The following is a 21,930-nucleotide window of genomic DNA, read 5'->3' on the forward strand; positions in this document are numbered from 1 at the left end:
CTCTTCTTAAGTCACAGGCCCAGGGCTGGAAGCTATGGCCTGCAGGCCATATCCAGGCTGTTGCATGTGCTTTTGAATAAAGTATTATTGGGACACATACATGTTCACAGAGACTGTCTAGCCCACAAAGCTCCAAGTACTTATTATGTGGCCCCTTCCACAAACGTTCACCAACCCCTCCTGTATGCTCAAGTCTGCTGTGGTAGAGCATATGCATGAGTTACAAGAATCTTCTCCCTCTGTTTCTTGCTTATTTGTTTTCTTAATGGGGTCCTTTTGATAAACAGAAGTTTCAAAAAGTTAATATATCCAAATTAACCGATTTTTATTTTATTATTTTTTTTAATTTTATTTATTTCTAGGAGAGAGAGAGAGAGAGAGACAGCGTGAGCAGGGGAGGGTCAGAGAGAGAGGGAGTCACAGACTGAAACAGGCTCCAGGCTCCGAGCTGGCAGTCAGCACAGAGCCCGACGCGGGGCTCGAACCCACGAACTGCGAGATCATGACCTAAGCGAAAGTCGGACGCTTAACAAACTAAGCCACCCAGGCGCCCCTGATTTTTATTTTATAGTTTAGTGACTTTGGGATCTTTAAAAAAAATTTTTTTTAATGTTTATTTTTGAGAGAGACAGAGCATGAGTGGGGGAAGATCAGAGAGAGAGGGAGACAAAGAATCTGAAGCAGGCTCCAGGCTCCAAGCTGCCAAGACAGAGCCCAACATGGGGCTTGAACTCACAAGCTGTGAGACTATAACCTGAGCCGAAGTCAGATGCTTAACCAACGAGCCACCAGGTACCCCTAGTGACTTTGAATCTTTAGAAAAATTTTGCTTGTTGTAAGGTTACATACAGTCTACTAAGTTTTCTTCTTAAAGCTTTATTATTTTACATTTCATATTTAGATCTGCAATCCACCTCAACCCACATTTCTATTTTCTATTAAATTATTAAATGTAATTGCCACACATTTATTAGAACATCTCTCCCATTACACTGGATTATCTTCATCAAAAACCAAGTGACTGTATGGCTGTTTCTGGAAGCTTTATTGGCCCAATGGTCGATTTGTTTATGTATGTGCCAATACCACACAATTATAATCTCCATGGCTTTATGACAAGTCTTCCTTGATATCAGGCAATGTAAGATCTTCCGGTCTATTTCAGAAGATAGCCTTGACTATCATTGGTCTTCTGAATCTTCATTTGAATTTTATAATTAGTTTACTTTTGATTAAAAAATTTACTAGGACTTTTAAGATTGCATTGAATATATGAATTAATTTGGGGAAAATTGAGATCTTTTTAGACTGTCCTGGAACCCATTAATTAAATAGGTCTCTCTCAAGTTTTGTCACATTTTTTTCCCCTGGATACAGGTTTTAAAAATATGGTGTTGGATAATTTTCCCTCTAGGCACTTGAGGATTTTTGATGCTATTGTTAAGTGATATTGCTACTAAGTTTTTCATTTTTTATGTTCACTGCTGGTATATTAAAAAACTTTTTGCATAATGACTTTGTATGCAGGGACTTGCTAAACTTACTCATTAATTATAATGATCTGTGTTTCCTCAGAATTTTCTATGTACAGAATTACGTCAGCTGCAAATAAAAGCGTTAATTCTTTCTAGTCCTTATGCTCTTTATTTTTCTTCCCTGACTCTCCTAGCTAGGTCCTTCTGCAGAATACTGAGTACAATTAGTGACAGTAGATCACTTTGTCTTTTTTTTTTTCATCTTGGGAGAAAACTGTTAATATTTCAGCACTAGGCATGCTACTGATTGTAGTTTTAGATATTTTTCATCCAAGTAAGGAAGTTCCTTTCAAATCCATAGTTTATGGAGAACATAAATGGATGACTTTACCACATGACTTTTCTGCATCCTATATTACTTCTTACCGTGTGATATAGTCCAGGAATTAATTTTTGATTATTAAATGAGCCCTGTGTTCCTGAAGTAGTAAGACCCATTTGATCGTTTTATCCCTTTTCACACCACCCACCTGTTTTGTTCGCCAGAACTGGGTCATGTGACCACTATAAACAAGTTACTGGCTGTCAGAATAGAGTTCTTGTGACCAGTTTAGGCGAATCGGGATTCACACTTTGTGTCATGTGAAGAAACGGTGGACACCTAAACTCCTTCAGCAAGGAGCAAGGGGAAAAAGGACACTGAGTTCATCAACTAAAGCTGTCTGACAGCAACTTGTATTTGCTCTGAAATACTGGGAACAAGGGGCAGTGCACAAAAGAATGGCAGAGTATTCATGTCACATGAACGTAGAGATGAAATTTCTGAATTACGGAATATCAGCACACACTTCACTCAAACCCGTGGGTCAGACCAGCAGAGTGGCAGGAGACGCGTATTTTACAGACTAAACAGTGCAGAGCCCTCTTCCACTGACGTAGACTTAACTCCAAATCATCTATGCATAGGTTATGAAAATAGTATTTTAAAAGCTCTTTTGCTCAAACGTAGTTGAAAACGTTATAAAAAACTATGGGCTTACACTTTATTGATGGGGCATTCATGAAAAACCCATTTGTAAATACCTCCAAACAAATAGAAAAATTATGTATTTAACTATCTGGTACCTATCAAACGTCTCACCAACAATATAATCCCGTGTTAGTACGTTTTGCCACCTTGATACTCAAATTAGAATACTGCCTTTTCCCAAAAAATTCAAATCCAAATTTGCATAGAATTACTGACAGAACATTTTAAAAACATGATAGAAACTACCATATATGTACTGTTCTTATAAACTCCTGATGATTTTATACAATGGTTTATTCAGAGCTGACAGCTTCTGGTGTCTTCCCTATAAACATGTGAATTTACATCAGAAATATGGCTTTTAGTATAACAATTTCCAAGACAATAGATTTTCCCCACATTCATCACTTCGACAGATCTCACCTTGGTGTGATTCCCTGATATGTAAATACAATCTGAATTCCAAAATAAATATTAAATATTTATCAAGTTTCACTCCTGTATAAATTATCTAGTGTTCAATGGGCTGTAGGGTCTTGTTTTGAAGGCTTCGTTTCTCCTTGCATCCTTAGGGATTCTCCTCTGTGAAAAATGCCAGACGAAGAGGAATCCAATGCCCAAAGAATTTTCCCTGTTCGGAAGCACGAACTCTCAGACACCAATCTTGGACTCCCTGTTGGGCCTCGTTATACTCAGAGAGCTCTGACTTCACAGGAAGTCACCCACAGCCAGTACGTTCACACTCCCTCTCCTGTGAATTCGCTGATGGCTATTGAAGGCTGACCTGTGGTGGAATTTTTTCCCACACTCGTTACATTCGTAGGGTTTCTCTCCGGAATGAGTCCTGTAGTGCACGGTGAGGTAGGACTTCTGAGAAAAGACTTTTCCACATTCATTACATTCGTAGGGCTTCTCTCCCGAATGGCTTCTATAGTGTACAGTGAGGTTCGACATCCGAGAGAAGACTTTCCCACATTTGCTACATTCATAGGGCTTCTCTCCCGAGTGGATCCGATGGTGGATAGTGAGATAAGACTTCTGGGAGAAGAACTTCCCACATTCGTAACACTCATAGGGCTTCTCGCCTGTGTGCACTCTTTGATGTCTAAAGAGGGAGGAGTTATGGGAGAAGGTTTTCCCACATTCGCTACAACCATAGGGTTTCTCTTCCGAATGACTTCTATAATGTATAGTGTAGTAGGACAACTCAGAGAACAGTTTCCCACATATGTTACATTCATAGGATTTCTCCCCTTTCGGAAGTGACTGGTGCCCGCTGAAGGCTGAACCATCAAGGAAGATTTTCCCACATTCGTTACATTCATAAGGCTTCTCTCCTAAAGGAGCCGGAGGATGGTCGGGGAGATAGGAGAACTGAGAGAACTTTCCGCATTCACTACATTCGTGGGCTTTCTCATCTGTGTGTACCTTCCGATGTCTGATGAAGGCCGAATTTAAATTGAAAGTTTTGCCACACTCGTTACATTCATAGGGTTTCTCTTCTAAGTGACTTCTATAATGGATGGTAAGGTATGACACCCGAGAGAAGAACTTTCCACACTCACTGCACTGATAGGGTTTCTCCCCCGTGTGTGTCCTCTGATGGGTAATGAGTGTCGATTTTCGGTAGTAGGACTTGCCACAGTCATTACATTTGTAAAGTTTCTCTCCCGTGTGCGTTCTCTGGTGGTCACTGAGGGCAGATTTGCGAGAGAAGGATTTCCCACATTCGTTACAGGGGTAGGGTCTCTCTCCTGAATGGTTCCTCTGGTGCAGGGTCAGATGGGTCTTTTGGCAGAAGGTTTTCCCACATTCATTACATTCATAGGGCTTCTCGCCTGAATGAGTCCTCAGGTGTTGGGTGAGATGTAGCTTCTGACAAAAGGTTTTCCCACACTCATTGCATTTATAGGGCTTCTCCTCCAAGTGGGACCTTCGATGGACGGTGAGGGTGCCCTTTTGGCTGAAGGATTTCCCACATACGTTACATTCATAAGGCTTCTCTCCCGTGTGGGCCCTCTGATGTATGATTAACTTTGACTTTTTACAGAAGGATTTCCCACACTCGCTGCACTCAAAGGGCTTCAATTCCATCTGGGATCTCTGGTAAACGTTAAAATTCGACATCTGAATGAAGTCTGACCTGGAATCCCTCCACTCGTAGGGCTTCTCCCCCATGTAATCTCTCTTATGAGTAAGGAAAACAGCTTCGTTGTCTAAAGCTTCCATGCATTCATTGTATTCAAAGGGTTTCTCCAAAACATTAACGCTCTGAAGAATACCTGCTGCATTTTGAGAATAGCCTTCCCCATTCTGGTTGCACTCATAGGATCTGTCTCCATGGTCCGTCTTCCCGCACTCACTACACTCGCTGGGTTTTTTTCTTGCGTAGCTGCCATCACTGATGATTAATTCCGAGGTGGATTCTAAATTCTTCCCACATGAGACACAAGTGTGAGAAAGGACACCTGAAGGAACCAGGCTTGTTTCCACATTGCACATCGTATCAAATGCATCCTCTCTCTCCTCATTTGGGGTTTTGCTGTTGGTAGAAACAGCTTGCCTTGAAAGTCCATCTCCATTTTCGGGGATTCCCTCTATCAGGTCATCAACTTTCCAGACTTCTAGAAAGGAATAAAATTAAACAAACCTTGTGAATCTGGACACAACAGGTACAGAATGGGCGGACTCTGGCTGTGCGGCCAATCTCCACAAATAAAATAGTCACAAGTGTACACCTGTCGTTCCCCTTAGTCAGACAGACACACATACACATGCATACAGGGGTGGGGCAGGCACAGGGAAGGGACGAGTGTGGGACAGGACTTAGAAGTAGAGACAAAAGGGAGAGTAAACTTATACCAAACACAAGTACCTTTGTTACTTCACAAACTATGTTCAAAACTTTGGTAGAAATGGTGAAACAAACCCAAGAAATGAGGAGCAGAAGGCAATGTCACTGAAAAAGCACTAGATTAAGGCAGACCCAGGGGGAGTCTTGAGCACATCGGTCTGGTGGTAGAAGAATAACTGCTGCACGAACATTCAAAGAAAATATTCCAATACGGACTACGTTTGGTAGTAAGAGATTACCATTTACGTTAAACTATAAGATACTGCTTCACACTTAGGTTTCCATGGTGACATCCGCACTAGCCCAGACCTTCCCAAATCTTTGCCTTTCTATTCTGTACATAATTCCAAATAATCATTCTAAATTCCAATCTTCTCATCTGTAGAGACAGTCCCCCAACCAGGGCTCTGACTCCCCAGCCCTGGTCCACCTTCACTTGGAAGGAGATTTCCAGGCACATAACTGTCCAAAAGAAATGCAAGACGGACCAGAAGGCAGGAGAGCTGCTGGCTGCTCAGATAGGCTCTCTGAGGTGTTCTGATGGGCCAGCGTAAGCCTGACTGCACTTATTTGCACAACAAAGGGTGGCGGTGGGAAGCACAGAGGCGAGGCTGCCTCGATGCTGCCTGGATTAAAATTCGCCACCAACACACTACTGGCTGCGACTTGAGTAAGTTACTTAACTGTGATGCAGCTTCATGCGGCTGAAATGTACCCAGATCACCAGGCTGGGAAGGGACCAACTCAGTGCACACAAATCGCTCAGAACAGTATAGGAAATGAAACAAATGCCCATCCATTTTCCTTCAACTTCAATTTCCTAAAACCAATCATGCCCCTGACATAACACTAAACGTATCCTGAAAACAAACAAGAGTTTCCTACATGCAGGTTTCATTTGTCACGAAACCTTGAATGTCAGATTTTTTTTTTTTAATATTTTTTTATTTATTTCTAGGAGAGAGAGAGACAGCGTGTGCAGGGGAGGGTCAGAGAGAGAGAGGGAGACACAGACTCCGAAACAGGCACCAGGCTCTGAGCTGGCAGTCAGCACAGAGCCCGACGCGGGGCTCGAACCCAAGAACCGCGAGATCATGACCTACGCGAAAGTCGGACGCTTAACCGACTAAGCCACCCAGGCGCCCCTTGAATGTCAGATTTCTAAAGCTGTCCCCACAGCATTGACTTTTACTTCTATGTATCTTACACATTTTTGGAGCATCTGAGCCATTATCATCCACAATCGGTACAACGCCCCTGAGTTCTGTGCTCAGAAATCTACACCATCCCTGGGACCCCAAACCCCAAATACCATAGAAAAAAAAAGAATTTATCATTCACCAGTAAGATTTTTCATTTTCTGGACTCACTCAGAAATATACTCAAACTAGAAATCTGCTAATCTTCCAAAAATACCTTCTGCTCCGGAAGCCAGGCTACACCCACTTATTCCCAACCACCAGCCTGTGCTCTTGCCCAGTTCATTCAACGTGGCTTCCAGCGCTGGCTACATCCAAACCCATCTATGCTTCAGGGGAAGCTCTAAAATATTTATCAGATCTTGGGGTGCCTGGGCAACTCAGTCAGTTAAGTGTCTGACTTCAGCTCAAGTCACATCTCACAGTTCATGGGTTCAAGCCCTACACTGGGCTCTGTGCAGACAGCTCGGAGCCTGGTTGGATTCTCTCTCTCCCTCTCACTCTGACTCTCTCCCCTACCTGTGCTTTCTCAAAATAAAACAACTTTAAAAAAAAAAAGCATAAAGTTGAACAAAAATCAAAATGACTGCAGTAATGCTTTCGTGAAGCTCAATTTTTTTTTTTTTTTTTTAGATTTTCTTTTTAAGTGATCTCTGTACCCAGTGTGGGGCTCAAACCCATAACCCTGAGATCAAGAGTTGCACACTCCTTCAAACGAGCCAGCCAGGCACCCCGAAGCTCGATTTTAAAGTAACCTTTTTCCTGTCTTCCTCTCCTCTTTTCTCAGCCCATTCCAGGAGCCCGTCACCATCTGAAGACCTGCCCTGCCAAGACCAGCTAGGCCCTGTATTTCCCCATAAAGTGCCAGCCCCCTCCTCCTGGAGGCTTGGAGTTGGCTACAGCGGGCTGCAGCCTCCTTTGGCAAGCAAAGCAATGAAACTGCTGTTCCTCTTTACCCCAAATTCTGTCTTCCTGTAGTATTTTAGCTGTAAAGCACCGAGGTCCATTTTCAACAATTCAGGGCCTGCACTCAACACCGCCAAGCAGAGCGCGGGTGCACCTTGGCGGGGCAGCTCAGGGACAGGTTTTGGTGGCTGAGTGCACAAAGGAGGAAGCGAAATGGGTAGAAAACCAGCTCGGGGCATTTCCCAGCAAGGAAGAAAAGACAAAAAGAACAAACCTGAGTGTCTCAAGTTAATTTTTTTCTTAGGCTTCTGAATGCCGGCAAACAGGAATTCTTTGCTACCGGGGAGGGTAAGTTACTGGGGAAGCGGGGACAAGAGGAAGGCACCGGATCCCCACAAGTGCAAATCAAATGCAAAATCAGGAAAGCGGCCTACACAGGGCCCGGGGCACCGAGGGCTCAGGGCAGCCGTCAGTGACTCCCAGGTGTCTGGGGCCACCACGTAAAACCGTAACGTGCTCCTGACCTACCTGGATGACTCCGACACGGCAGTTCCCCTTCCGCTACCCAGGGCTCCTCTCCCTGCTCCAGCTTGAGGATCACTTTTGGTTTGGTGCTGTCGTACCCTGTGAGTGAGAAACGGAGGCATGCTTGGGCCGCTGCACGCCTCTCAGGTCTCTGAGTCCTGAGCGAGTGCCCAGATTTGGACCTTAGGAAAATCTGGACATTTGATGGAGAAGTAAACAAATAACCCACCGGGGGCCCAAAGGGAGTTAAATGGTCCTATCATTTATTTCTTCAAACTTGAGGGAAAAAAAAATTCATTAAACTGGCAACCCCCCCACCGCAACAATCGCACAGCAAGCTCTCCTCACCCACGGAGACCAGGTGGCTGTAGTTCTCCAGCATCACGTCCCGGTAGGTGGTCTTCTCCTCAGGTTCCAGCTGCTGCCACTCCTCCTGAGTGAAGTCCACGGCCACGTCCCTGAACGACACTGGCCCCTGTAATGGCACCGTGATGGAAACTGGTAACATGGAGGAGACATGTGGGCACAGGAGCTCACCAAGCTTGCTGGGAAGGTGAAATATGAACACTGAAAACCTGCTTTTGTGTCACGGATCGTGGAATGAAAAACCATACTGGAAACACACTGCCTTTGGGTCCTTTTTTTTAAGTGTTTATTTATTTTTGAGAGAGAGAGGGACAGAGTGTAAGCAGGGGAGGGGCAGAGAGAGAGGGAGGTACAGAATCCCAAGCAGTCTCCAGGCTGTGGGCTGTCAGCACAGAGCCCGATGCGGGGCTCGAACTCACGGACTGTGAGATCATGACCTGAGCCGAAGTTGGGTACTTAAATGACTCAGCCACCCAGGTGCCCCTGCTTTTGGGTCCTTTAATTGCCCCCTAAAAACCAAACCCCCAAACCAGAAAACCAACAGAATTCCCATTCTCCCAGCAAGCTGAGTTTCGGGGGATGTGAGGTTGAGTAAGGCACCTGCCAGGGAAACACCATGCAAATAGACACGCATCTGCTTCCTCAGCCTTCTCTCAGGCCACCTTTGCTGGTGGGACCTCGGGCCCCCTCTTCACAGGGTGCACACGGGGCACGGTCCCCCGCCTCCTCCTTCCTGCTGGGCATGTCTCCTGCTTCAGGTCTTTCATCTTGGACTTTTACCCTCACGGCAGCTACCTGGGGGCCCCTGCGTGGCTAAGTATTGGCCCCAACAGCGCGTCTCAAATACCCCACTCCTGCAGCAGTAACTGTTGGTTGTGGTGATGAATGCCCGACACGTAAGGGTCTACCGCATGGAGAGTGCCTTAACAAACTTTGAATGTTCCGCTGCCAGGCTGGGCGGCACAGACGCAGCTCGGCACTGCTCCGGGTTCAGGGGCAAAGAAGATGCGGAGGTGTACAAGGACCGATGGCAGAAAACACGCAGCATCGGTACTGAAGAGGATGGCGGGGGGAAGAACAGGGCAGAGAGACCCAGAAGGCCCTTTCTCAAGGACACCTTTTCTTTTTTTAACGTCCATTTGTTTAATCTGAGAGAGAGTGCAAGCAAGGGAGGCAGAGAGAGAGAGGGAGAGAGGGAGAGGGAGAGGGGGAGAGGGAGAGGGAGAGAGAGAGAGAGAGAGAGAGAGAGAGAGAGAGAGAGAGAGAATCCCAAGCAGGCTTCACACTGTTAGCACAGAGCCCAACAGGGAGCTCAAACTCACAAACCGTGAGGTCATGAATTGAGACGAGATCAAGACTGACACTTAATTGGGGCGCCTGGGTGGCTTAGTCGGTTAAGCGTCCGACTTTCGCTTAGGTCATGATCTTGAGGTTCGTGGGTTCGAGCCCCGCGTCGGCCTCTGTGCTGACTGCCAGCTCGGAGCCTGGAGCCTATTTCAGAGTCTGTGTCTCCCTCTCTCTCTGACCCTGCCCTGCTCACGCTGTCTCTCCCTCTCTCTCCTAGAAATAAATAAAAATTAAAATTAAAAAATTAAAAAAAAAAAAAAGACTGACACTTAATGACTGAGCCACCCAGGCACCCCAAGGACAGCTCTGTGACAGTAAGAGTTGACTCTAATTCAGGAGAGTAAGCCGAATGTACACGATTACTTTCCAGCCTTGAAAACAGAATCAAATCTTCTAAAAGTCCAATTCAAAGCAACATAAAAACAGAGACTGTTACCTAGCGCAGGAGGCGGCAAGGAGACTCCAGAGCTGTGCAGATGGGAGTCGAGGAGAAGTGGAGAACCAAGAGCCATGGGGCACACGCTGGGCACAGCAAGAGAGGACAGGGGACTGTATCGGAGCCCTGGAGGTGCCCAGGCCCATCGGGAGGGCCCGGGGTCCCCCATCACCGCGGAAGTGAAGGGTGAGTAACCCCAGGCCTACCTGAGCAGCCTGAGCGGCTCCCAGCATCAGTGCACACAGCAGCCGGATGAGGGTCAGATGGTAAGAACGCTGGCCACGGGCACCGTGGCCACACAACAAGGAACAGCGCAACACACTTCAGGCCTTCGCAGTGTGGGTGGCCACGCGCTCACCGTCCACATGGAAACTTCTGTCTGGGGTAAATGTTAAAGCAATACAAGGAATACAGAACACGAGACGGTTTCAGGCAAACCAGGACACACATCAGCTCTGTCAGTGTTGGACAGGGATGCTCCTTGAGGCGGTGCTTGGAAAAGCACTCCCACAGAAAAGCGACTTGAGCGACTTCACCATGTCGGATTCTATGTCTCCCTCTCTGCCCCTCCGCCACTCACGGGCACGCGTGCGCTTGCACGCGCTCTCTATCTCTCTCTCTCTTTCAAAAATGAATAAACAGTAAAAACATTTTTTTCTTAAACAGCATTACCAGGGGCATCTGAGTGGCTCACCAGGCTAAGTATCTAACTCTTGATCTTGGCTGGAGTCACGATCTCACAGTTTGTGAATTTAAGCCCTGCATCAGGCTCCGCGCTGTGGAGCCTGCTTGGGATTCTCTCTCTGCCCCTCCAACTCTGTCTGTCTCAAAATTAATTAATTTAAATAGAATTACCATATAATCCAGCAATTCTACTTTTGAGTGTACGCTTAAAAGCACTAAAAGCTGGGTCTTCCAAGAGATATTTATACATTCTTGTTCATAACAGCATTATTTACAATCGCTAAAACATACAAGCAACCCAAGTGTCCATGCAAGGATGGAGATGAACAGATAAGCAAAATATGGTCCATGCATACAATGGAGTGACATTCAGCCTTAGAAAGAAAGGAAATCCTGGCACCTGCTCCAACACGGATCAACTCTGAGGACATTATTTATGCTCAGTGAAAATAAACCAGTTACAAAAAACAAAGAGCATGCGATTCCACTTAGATGAGCGATCACACCCACAGAGACAGAGAGGAAGATAGCTGCAGGGGCGAGGGGGAGAGGGAAGTGAGTATTTGATGTGGAACAGAATTTCAGTTTTGCAAGATGAGAAGTGTCCTGGGGGTGGCTGGTGGTGAGGGAATGTACTTACTGCCACTGAACTGGGGATTTCAAAATGGTTAAAACAGCTCGTTTCATATCATGTGTAATTTACCACAGTAAAAAAAAAAAAAAAAATGGAAAAAAAAGTGAAGTGATATCTATCTAAACACACATCTGTAAACCACCAACTTCTAGAGCTCACAGATGTCCCCTCCATAAGAGAAAGTGCAAAATTGGGTCATTAGTTGAATATATTCACGTTAACTATTAGTAATTTTTCCCTCAAAAACTGAAATAATACAAAAATGAAGGATTCTCAAATAGGGAAAACAGAATAAGTAAAAGATAAGCATCAAGGTGACCTGCCCAACAATAATAGAATCAATTTCATAAAGGAAACAACTTTTCCTTTTTCTACTGATTTATATTTTTTAATAAATTAAGCAAGATATCGCTTCCATAAAATGAGAACATTCTCCTAAAAACAGCCCTCAGAGAATGTTTAGAAATTAAAGACCAAATCGTTGAATTTTTAAAAATCCCCAAGGAACAGACTTAAGTAACAAATGGGACACAGAACATATAATCTAGGAAATCTCTCAGATAACTAGAAATTGAAATGATGAGATAAAGCTTGAGATACATGGGGCGCCTGGGTGGCTTAGTCGGTTAAGCATCCAACTTTCGCTTAGGTCATGATCTCGCGGTTCGTGGGTTCGGGCCCAGCGTCGGGCTCTGTGCTGACTGCTAGCTCAGCGCCTGGAGCCTTTTTCAGTCTGTGACTCCCTCTCTCTCTGACCCTCCCCTGTTCACGCTGTCTCTCTTTCTCTTTCTCTCCCTCTCCTAGAAATAAATAAAACATTTAAAAAAAAAAAAAAAAGCTTGAGATACGAAAGCCAGATCTGACGGATTCAACATTTTCAGAATGAACAAGAAGGACAGAAAAAAAACAAAAAAAAAACGATACCTGAGCTGAAGAATCACGTAAGCCTTCGCATCAGAAGGGGCCATCCAGTTTGCAAACAAGACTACTGGGGTGGGGGTGGGGATACAGATCTAGGAACCTCCTGAGATAAAATGCCCAAAACTGAAAAATTAAGGGAAAAAAAATCCTAACAAGTTACAGGGGTGGGAAAAATACCCTAATCACCCTCTGGGAACTGTCATTCCACTTCTCACCTGAGAAAAACCCACGGAGAAGTGCCCTGCTTGCAAAGCAAAAGGGATTTTGAACCTAGAACCGTACACGAAGCGAAGCTATCATTGAGGCCTGCATACACTGTGAAGATATTTGCAGGGAAAATTTGCAGCTGGTTCAGGCCAAGTGAGCTTGTGAACTGCCATGGAAAGTAAGAACCTTCTGGGTTCTCAGTCCCCAAGGCAAGGAGCAGCGGGATTAGAAGACCCATCAATCAATAAATACGACAGATGAAATTACATAGTATCTCTTATACCAACACAAACACCCACAACAAAATATCAGCAAATGGAATCCAACACAGATTGAAACGATAACATATAATATCTAAGTGGCACTTAACTCCAAAATTACAGACCCGTTTACTCTTTGGAAATCCACTAACGTAACATGCCAATGTAATACAGCTAAGGAAAGACTTTTATCTCCACGAAGATGCTGCCAACAACTCTGACAATATTCAAACTGCATACATGATTCAAAAATCTTCACAAAAATAGGAACGGATACTTCACTAGCATGGACATACGTATACGCACACACTCTTGTAAGTAAAGTACGTGTGATACATGCATACACACACACATCTCAATCACACACAAGCACATGTGTGCTTTTTAAGTTTACACAGATCCGGGCATGCACACACACATCTATTTATGGAGCCTTCTCAGTTCAAAAGTCAGGGTTTTAATTAATGGACAAACACTAGACACAAACACTAGACTCATTCCCAGTAAGATCAGGAACAAGGCAAAGCGCTCACTATTCCAACTGGCAAAAACAACCAGAGGCACAGCAATCAATAGAGAAAAAGTAAAACTAGTTCTATTTGAAGGCGATATACTATACCTAGAAAACTCAGAGAGTCAAATACAAAACCAGCTCAATGAAAGGATTCTGTTGTATGACAAGATATAAAATCAACACACAGAAAGCAACAGCCCTCAGGATGCCTGGCTGGCTCGATGGGAGGAGAGGGAGACTCTTGATCTCAGGGTTGTGAGTTCGAGTCCCAGATTGGGTGTAGGGATTATTTAAATAAACTTAAAAAAAAAAAAAAAAGAAAGAAAAACATTAAAAAAAACCAAAACGGGCGCCTGGGTGGCTCAGTCGGTTAAGCGTCCGATTTGGGCTCAAGTCATGATCTCACAGTTTGTGGGTTCGAGCCATGTCAGGCTCTGTGTTGACAGCTCAGAGCCTGGAGCCTGCTTCAGATTCTGTGTCTCCCTCTCTCTCTGCTGCTCCCACACTCATGCTGTTTCTCTCTGTCTCAATAATAAACAAACATTTTTAAAAATTAAAAAAAAAAACAAAGCCAACAGCCCTCATTACATAAAAAGATGTAATTCAAGCATACACGCAGTTTACAGAGCAACAGAAAAGATAAAACTGTTAATGAGAAAGGTATAATATCTATACTAGGAAAACTTTGAAAACACTCCTTAAAAGACATGAAAGTGCACCTGAACAAATGAAATGATGATTTGTTCTTGTGCAGGTCAACTCTGTAAACACAAAGATGCAAGTTGCCCTCAATTACCTTACAGATGTGTGATTCCAACAAATAGACCAAAAAAGTTTATCCTGGGGGGCGCCTGGGTGGCTCAGTCAGCAGAGTGTCCAGCTTCAGCTGAGGTCATGATCTTGAGGTTCGTGTTTTCGAGCCCTACATCGGGCTCTGTGCACAGAGCCCACTTTGGATCTTCTGTCCCCCTCTCTCTGAACCCTCCCCACTTGCACTCTCTCAAAAATAAACAAACATCAAAAAAAAAAAATGTTTTGCCTAGAACTAGGCAAGCTGGCATTGAAATTGACATAGGGGGAAGAAATCAAGAACAACTAGGAAAATCTCCAAGCAGAAGCAGTTTAGAGCGCCTAACTCTACCAAATTTAAAATACAACCTTTATGGGGCACCTGGCTGGCTCAGGCAGAAGAGCATGTGACTCCTGATCTTGGGGTCACGAGTTCAAGCCCCACATTACTTAAATATTTTTTTTAAAAAAGACCTACAATCTTTATGAATAAAATTGTTTTGTTCAGCACAAGAATGGAGATGTGTCAGTGAAGTAGCGCAACAAAGTCTAGAAACAGACTTGTATGATTACATGACGCACCATGGTGACACGTGCTATTATAGAAGGATATAATAATCCACAGAATGGATTGCAATGAACAGTGTTGGAGTAATGATAGTCATTTGGGCATGGACAAAACTGCATCCATATCTTACACCATAGAAGAAAAAAGTCCAACTGGATGAGTGATCTGAGTGTAAAATATTCAGCTGCACAGAAAATAAACAAACAAACAAAAGCCATCGGAGAATTTCCCTATAACCCACGTGGGGAAAAGTTTCTAACTATGACTCCAAATACAGACGTTGGGACCCTTTCAGCCAAGATGAACAAGGACTGGATTTACCCGCCCTCCTGAAAGGACACCAAAAACCAGACTAGACAAAGCTGTGGTCTCCAAGACGCTGATCTTGAAGCAGTGATCACGGACGGTAATCAGAGAGACAGGAAATAAACATGGTGAGGCCTGTGGTTACTGCCTTCAGAGTTTCCAGGCCTGGAGCAGGGAGGGAAAACCGAGACAGAGGTGAGGAAGGTTGACAAACTCAGGGAACAGGTAGGACAGTATTACCCTACAGAATATCACCAACCACCCGAAGTGGGCCCAGTGCGGACACAGGTGTTACCAGCGCCAGCGCACAATGCAACCGTTTATAAGGGGATTCTGGATGCTCCAAATACCTGAGCAGGAACAGGGGGGGGATATAAAAAAAATAGACTGAACTTCTGCACATAAAAGCTAGAGCATCTGAGATGAAAATTACAGCAGACTAGATGAATTCACTGCTGAAAAAACGATCAGTCAACTCCAAGCACAGCAAGAGAAGCTTACAGAAGATGAAGCACACAGAGAAAACAGGATTTGGAGAGAATGAACTGTCAGCGAGAAAAACAGGATGTGGAGAGAATGAAGAGCGTCAGCAAGCTGTGGGACAATTTAAAGTGGCGGAACATACAGGTAGGAGGAATCCCTGAAAGGTGGACGAACGGGGGAGTTGGGGGGAATAGCTGAGGAAATATGATTAAAAATCTCCCAACGCTGCTGAAAATCATAAACACACAGATCCAAGAAGTTCAATGATCCCCACGCACAAAGACATAAAGAAAACAAAACCAAGATCGATCACAATCAAACTGCTCAAAACCAGAAATAAAGAGAAAAGTGTACGGGCACCTGGGTGACTCAGTTGGCTAAGAGTCTGGCTCTTGATCTCAGCTCAGGTCATGATCTCCCAGATTGTGAGTTCGAGCCCCATACTGGGCTCTGTGCTGACAGCGTAGAGCCTGTTTGGGATCCTGTCTCTCTCTCTCTCTGCCCCTTCAACTCCCTTCTCAAAAAATAAATAAATAAAAACTTAAAAAACTTAAAAGCAGCAAGAGGGGGAAAAAAAAACCCCAAAAAACAGGTTATATACAGAGAAGGAAGGTGAGGATGACGTCACATTTCTCTTGGAAACAACGTAAGCAAGAAGACAGCAGAGGAACAGGTTTGAAGCACAGAAGGAACAAACCCAGCAAGGCTCCCCTGAAATAAAAGCCAACACAAAATAAAGGCATTTTCAGACATACAAGGGCTGAAAGAATTCATCATCAACTAGAAGAAGAGATGACGAAAGTCCTTCAGGAGGAAGGAAAAGTGACAGCAGATAAAGATCTAGATCTACGTGAAGGAAAGAAGAGTACCAGAAACGGTAACTATGCTACTTTTCCTTATTTTTTAAAAGATAGCTGTTTACGTAAAAATCACAATGTACTGTCAGACTGATTCTGCCCGCAAAAGCAAAATGCAACAATAGTGTAATGACCTAGAAGTGAGAAATGGGAGGGACCATTAGCTTCCTACACTCTTGAGATCCTGACCTGAGTTGAAGTTGGATGCTTAACTGAGCCACTCAGGGGCCCCAAGCTTCCCACATTCTAAGCGAAAGGGAACACCACTTCAGGAGAAACTGTGAGGAGTTAAAGCTGGATACTATAAACCCCAGAGCACCCGCTGAAATAACAACAGTGCCATAGCCAACAACCCCACAGAGAACGTGAAATGGAATTTAAAAGAAAAAAATGCAATCAATAGGAAGGAAGACAAAGAAGAAAAAGGAGACAAAACCAATGGGACAACTAGAGATCAAAGCCAAGAGACTACCAAGCTGTCAGCGCAGAGGTGAACATGGGGCTCGATCTCCGTAACCACGAGATCACAACCTGAGGCAAAATCAAGAGATGGATGCTTTACCGGAAATTAAAAACTGCTATAAAGGAAATTACTGGGAAAACTGAAAACTGGTTAAATCAGAAGGTGAATTGTAGATTAGATAAAAATATTGTATCAAAGTCACATTTCCCAAATTCAGCATCTTTGATCTTAGGAAGTATAAGCTGAAAAGGGACATAAAGATAACATCCACGCTCAAATGGTTCAGAAAAAAATATGTATATACACAGAACGATAACAAAGCAAATGTGGGAAAATGTCAAAAACTGGAGTATCTGGCAAAAGGAACATGGGAGTTCTTTGTACAATCCTTGCAACTGTGGTGAAATTTCAAGGTTTTTTTTTCCAAAATAAAATGCTGAATAAAAACGAAAGCTATCAAAATAGAGGATGTTTCAAAAGACTCAGAAACCAATCTGAAGGGAGTCCTCTGGTCAAAGATAGATCCACCTGGACACCAAAGAGAGTGGCAGCTTCGATGTCCTGAAAACCTTAAAATATGTCTAAACCAGTGAGCTCATCATGATAACAAAAGGAAACACACAAACAAAATTCCTGTTGCACAGAAGCCTACTCAATATTGTGAAAATTATCTTTTCTGTAGGAAACACAGAATCAACCTGAAAGGTGCTTTCCTTTAGAAAAATATTCTCGCTGGTAAATGAAGAAGAAATGGTAAAGCAGCGGATCACCATCTTGTCTCCCCTAAAGAACTAGTGGATCTTGGCAATGAACATCAGCCAATGGAGGCTACCATCACACAAGACGGGAATAGAACACGGCCTCCAGGAGAAAGTAGACAAGTGTCACAAGCAACAAAGTCTTGCCAAAAGAACTGAACGTAAGTGGGTAAACTTCCTAAGCTAATAACTGATTTTACAAGACATACTGGGAATTAAAAAAAAAAGAAAAGAAAAGAAAAAAAAGTGTGAAAGTTAAAATGATGGCAATGTGATCCAGACCATGGGAAACTAAGCCCAATTTCTTCAAAACAGAAATTGCAAAGTAACACAAGAGACAGACAGGGGAAGCTCCTATTAAAAGATTTAAAAGACAGGGCGCCTGGCTGGCTCTGTCGGTTGAACGCTTGACTCCTGGTCTTGGCTCAGGTCACGATCTCGATCACGGGATCTCATGGGATTGAGTCCCACATGGGCTCTACACTGACAGGACGGAGCCTGCTTGGGATTCTCTCTCTCCCCCTCTCGCTCTGCCCTTGCCCCACTCAAGATCTTTCTCGTTCTCTCCCTCTCTCTTTCTTTCTCACAAAAATAAATGGATAAACATTAAAAAAAATTTAGGGGCACCTGAGTGGCTCAACCAGTTAAGAGTCCGACTTTGGCTCAGGTCATGATCTCACGGTTCATGAGTTCAAGCCCTGTGGGGGGCTCTGTGATGACAGCTCAGAGCCTGGAGCCTGCTTCAGATTCTGTGTCTCCCTCTCACTGACCCTCACCTCTCACACTCTGTCTCTCTCCCTGTCAAAAATAAACACTTAAAAAAAATTTTTTTAAGACTTATCAACCAACCACAATGTGTGTACCCTTATGTGTATACTGGTCGAAAAGAACGAACCCAAAACATTCAGAAAACTGTGAACCTCTGAACACCAGTTTTTATAGATTAACAAAGACAGGTAATGTGGATTATCCTCTTTAAAAGACTCCTGATCAGCTCCAGGTATTTACAGAAATACTTCAGGTGAACTGTTTTAAAGGCCAAGAAATGAGAGACTTTGTGGAGAAAATACCAGTTTGGAAGTAATATGTCAAAGGCAGATGCATAGGCATGTGAGGTAAGGGCTGGAAAATGTCCAATGGATTTGACTGTAACGAGGTCAATGCTAATCTTTACCAACACATTCAAGAGAGTGGTGAGGACAAAACCAAGAAGCTGAGGATTGAAACGGAAACAGAAGTGAGGACGTATTTACCAGAGAACACTTTCCTGTACTATTTACTGAACAACCCAAATAATCCTTCAGAAGCATCTGAAGGATGAGCAGGCCACTTCCTCAGGATTTAGCTTTCATCCCTGGATTAAACAGCAGCAATGAACATATGTCTCGGATCACAGTATTTTGGTGCCTAGAAAAATCACACACTCACACACACCAAGATCTCCCTGGGCAGCAGGCCCTCAGCTCAGAGAAGCAACAAGTATAAGCCACATGTTACAATGACATTAATGGCTGTTAATAGGAAACCTATCCCTGTTATATTAATTTTAACAAGGAAATTTTTTTCAAGTCTTAGGAAATCTTTAAAATCGACAAGTAACAAAACTGGGTTCTTCTTATGGTCAATACAAATCACATAATGGGAGGTATCCTTCTTTTTTTCTGTCAGAACGTGTTACATTTGTAGTTGTAGGGGCGCTTGGGGGCCCCAGTCAGTTAAGCATCCAACTTTGGCTCAGGTCATGATCTCGCCGTTGGTGGGTTTGAGCCCCACATTGGGCTCTTTGCTGACCACATGGCCTGGGGCCTACTTCAGATTCTCTCTCTCCCTCTCTCTCTGCCCTTCCCCTGCTCAAGGTCTGTCTCTCTCTCTCTCTCAAAAATAAACATTAAAACAAAAAAAATTTTTAAAGTATTTGTAGCTCTACCCCACAGCCCTGAAGTATCTATCTACACCCATGAACTTGAGAAAAACTCTGGGTGCCAATCTGACATCCTAACAACTGTATTTTACACAATGATGCCTTTTATTTATTTCTACATTCCCACTGTAAAATCTAGATCCATATACACTTCCTAAAATGCATTACAAAAACAAGTAAGAGAATATATACAGACATAGGAAAACTCACCTGGGATTCATTCATTTTCTACTGCTCTTGGAAAAACGTACAGACTGCTAACAGTGAACCTAGGGGAAGGAAGAAATAACAGAAGTCATGGGTAATTTGGCCTGCCCACACAGTAGCATCTTTCATAGTAGCCGCCCAAGTAAAGCTCATAAAATGACACCCTGTGAACACTCACAAGGGGCTAAAAATGTTTTTTATGTTTATTTATTTTTGAGAGACAGAGGGGGGGGGGGGGGGGGGGGTAGAGAGAGAAGGAGACACAGAATCCAAAGCAGGCTCCAGGCTCTGAGCTGTCAGCACAGAGCAGGACACAGGGCTTGAACTCACAGACACTGAGATCATGACCTGAGTTGAAGTTGGATGCTTGGTGAATGAGGCCATCCAGGCGCCTCACAGGAGATGTTTAGATGGTTTACCCTCCTTGGTTAATATATTCACATCCTTTTCAAATAGTTTCCTTCATTAAATTAATGTTGCCCCCCAAAAATCTCCTTACACCGTTTACAAATTTTCTTTACTGTCTCTTCAAATTGCTTAAAATCAGAGTATTCACAGGGACAGAGAACATGAGCTCTCCAAAATGGGATGGATGTGCATCAAGGCACGATTCTGTTTTTAAATTATCTAACTGAACTAGGTTATCACTGCACCTAAGAATCTTCTATCAAGAAAACTTTAACAGAGTGGACACACTCTGGCCCAGGAGTTGAATCCCGTCCACAATCCCATCCACAGACCTGGTCACCCTAGACGAGCCACCTTCCATCTCAGTCCCAACCTCCTCCTCGGTCACCCCAGCGGCGGCAGCAGCAAACCCTCGCAGACGTATCCTGCACTACGTTGTCGGATGTCACAGGGCAGAGCCCAGCGCGGTCAGCACACACTTAGAGCAGACAGCACAGGTGCTCGGGAGCGTTTAGAGACGCGCTTGGGAGTCGGAGTGATAGGGGGGAGCAAGGGGTATTGGGAGTGGAGAAAGGAGCGGACACACAACGTCCGCAGCCCACGCGGCGACCCCTACGCTCCCAGGAAACCTGGGCCCCACGAGTCCCGGGGGAGCGCCCACCCCTTCCTGGCCACCCAATCGCGCCCTCGGCCTGCGGCCCGGCCCACAAGATCTACAACTGCCTGGAGACCCTAAAGCCCACGACCTACCTACCTGGTCGGGACCCGCTGAGCTACCCTGAGATTTCCGAGGGGTGCGGTGCGGGCGCTGCTCCTCCTGCACCTCCCGCGGCCGCCGTTCCCCAGGGGCCGGCTCTCTGGGCCTCCGGGACAAGCTCACTTAGGGCCGACGACCCTCCTGGGGCCCAAATCGGCCTCCCAGGGTCTCGCCGTCCCGCGGGCCTCGGCCGGGCCGCCGCGGGTGCAGACGAGCCGGGTCCGAACCTGCCGCCCTGCGCCGCCGCCGCCGCCGCCGCCCGGCCCCTCCGGCCCAGCCCGCGGGCTCTCGGGCTCCCGCTCGGAGGTCTCTGCTCGAGCCTCCGCCCGGCCCACACAGCCCCGCGCCCGCTGGGTGTCGGCCCGGACGGACGGCCTGCAGCCCCGCAAGCCCAAGAATCTTCGCCCACCGGAGGCCTAAGCCTGGGAACCACTGCCAGCGGTGACCTGGGCACGGACAGGAAGCGAGAGCGGAGCGGGGGCACTGCGCGTGCGCGAACACGCACACAGGGCGAGTTGCACATGCGCCGGACTACGCCGCCGGTGCGCTTGCCGGAGTCCATCTCCGGAGCGGGACCGGTACCTGGACTCTGTTTCCCATAAGTCTTAGCGCCCACAGGTTAGGGGGCGTCTCGAATCTCTCTACCCCATCTGGTGCTTAAGAGGCGCTGTGTGCAGGGGATTGAGCGCCTGGACCTGGACCTGGGACCCGATTTCCCATTTGTCTTCGCTCCTGTTAGGGATCAAAGGAAGGTGTCGGCTGCAGTAGTGGGCTGTGTTTACGTCCTGGTACCCTGGTCCTTTACTTACCCTGAGATCTTTCCTGTTGACACTGAGATTCGCCACGAACAGGAAGAGACAAGGAAAGGGTGTACCATGTGCACGTCACTGAAATCTACGAGTCACTGAAATCTACGAAGAGTCACTGAAATCCTGGTATTCAATTAATACCCAGCCATGACATAAATATTACCATGGGCATATGGTTTTTCCAAGAGGGAGAAAGAAATAGAAAATGTAGCTTGTCCAGATTGCACAACTAACGCGTAAAGACCC

General features: G+C 45.2%; 1 protein-coding gene across 3 annotated transcripts; it reads right to left on the minus strand.

Moving 5' to 3' along the window:
• Positions 1 to 764: 764 nt before the first annotated feature.
• Positions 765 to 21,321, minus strand: RBAK (RB associated KRAB zinc finger). Of its 3 annotated transcripts, none has more exons than XM_039226054.1 (5): positions 20,873 to 21,321; positions 19,714 to 19,772; positions 8,338 to 8,464; positions 7,993 to 8,088; positions 765 to 5,129 (listed from the first exon to the last, which is right to left on the minus strand). In XM_039226054.1, the coding sequence occupies exons 2-5, from the start codon at positions 19,726 to 19,728 to the stop codon at positions 3,214 to 3,216; spliced, it is 2,154 nt and encodes a 717-aa protein (XP_039081985.1). In that variant the 5' UTR covers positions 19,729 to 19,772; positions 20,873 to 21,321; the 3' UTR covers positions 765 to 3,213. The 3 variants fall into 3 exon arrangements, with proteins under 3 accessions (XP_039081985.1, XP_039081986.1, XP_039081987.1); XM_039226055.1 differs by lacking the exon at positions 20,873 to 21,321 and adding an exon at positions 20,451 to 20,508; XM_039226056.1 differs by lacking the exons at positions 19,714 to 19,772; positions 20,873 to 21,321 and adding an exon at positions 14,155 to 14,203.
• Between the last annotated feature and the right edge of the window lie 609 nt (positions 21,322 to 21,930).

Source organism: Hyaena hyaena, unplaced genomic scaffold, assembly GCF_003009895.1.
Source record: "Hyaena hyaena isolate Hyena2069 unplaced genomic scaffold, ASM300989v1 scaffold_20, whole genome shotgun sequence".
Classification (NCBI taxonomy): Eukaryota; Metazoa; Chordata; class Mammalia; order Carnivora; family Hyaenidae; genus Hyaena; species Hyaena hyaena.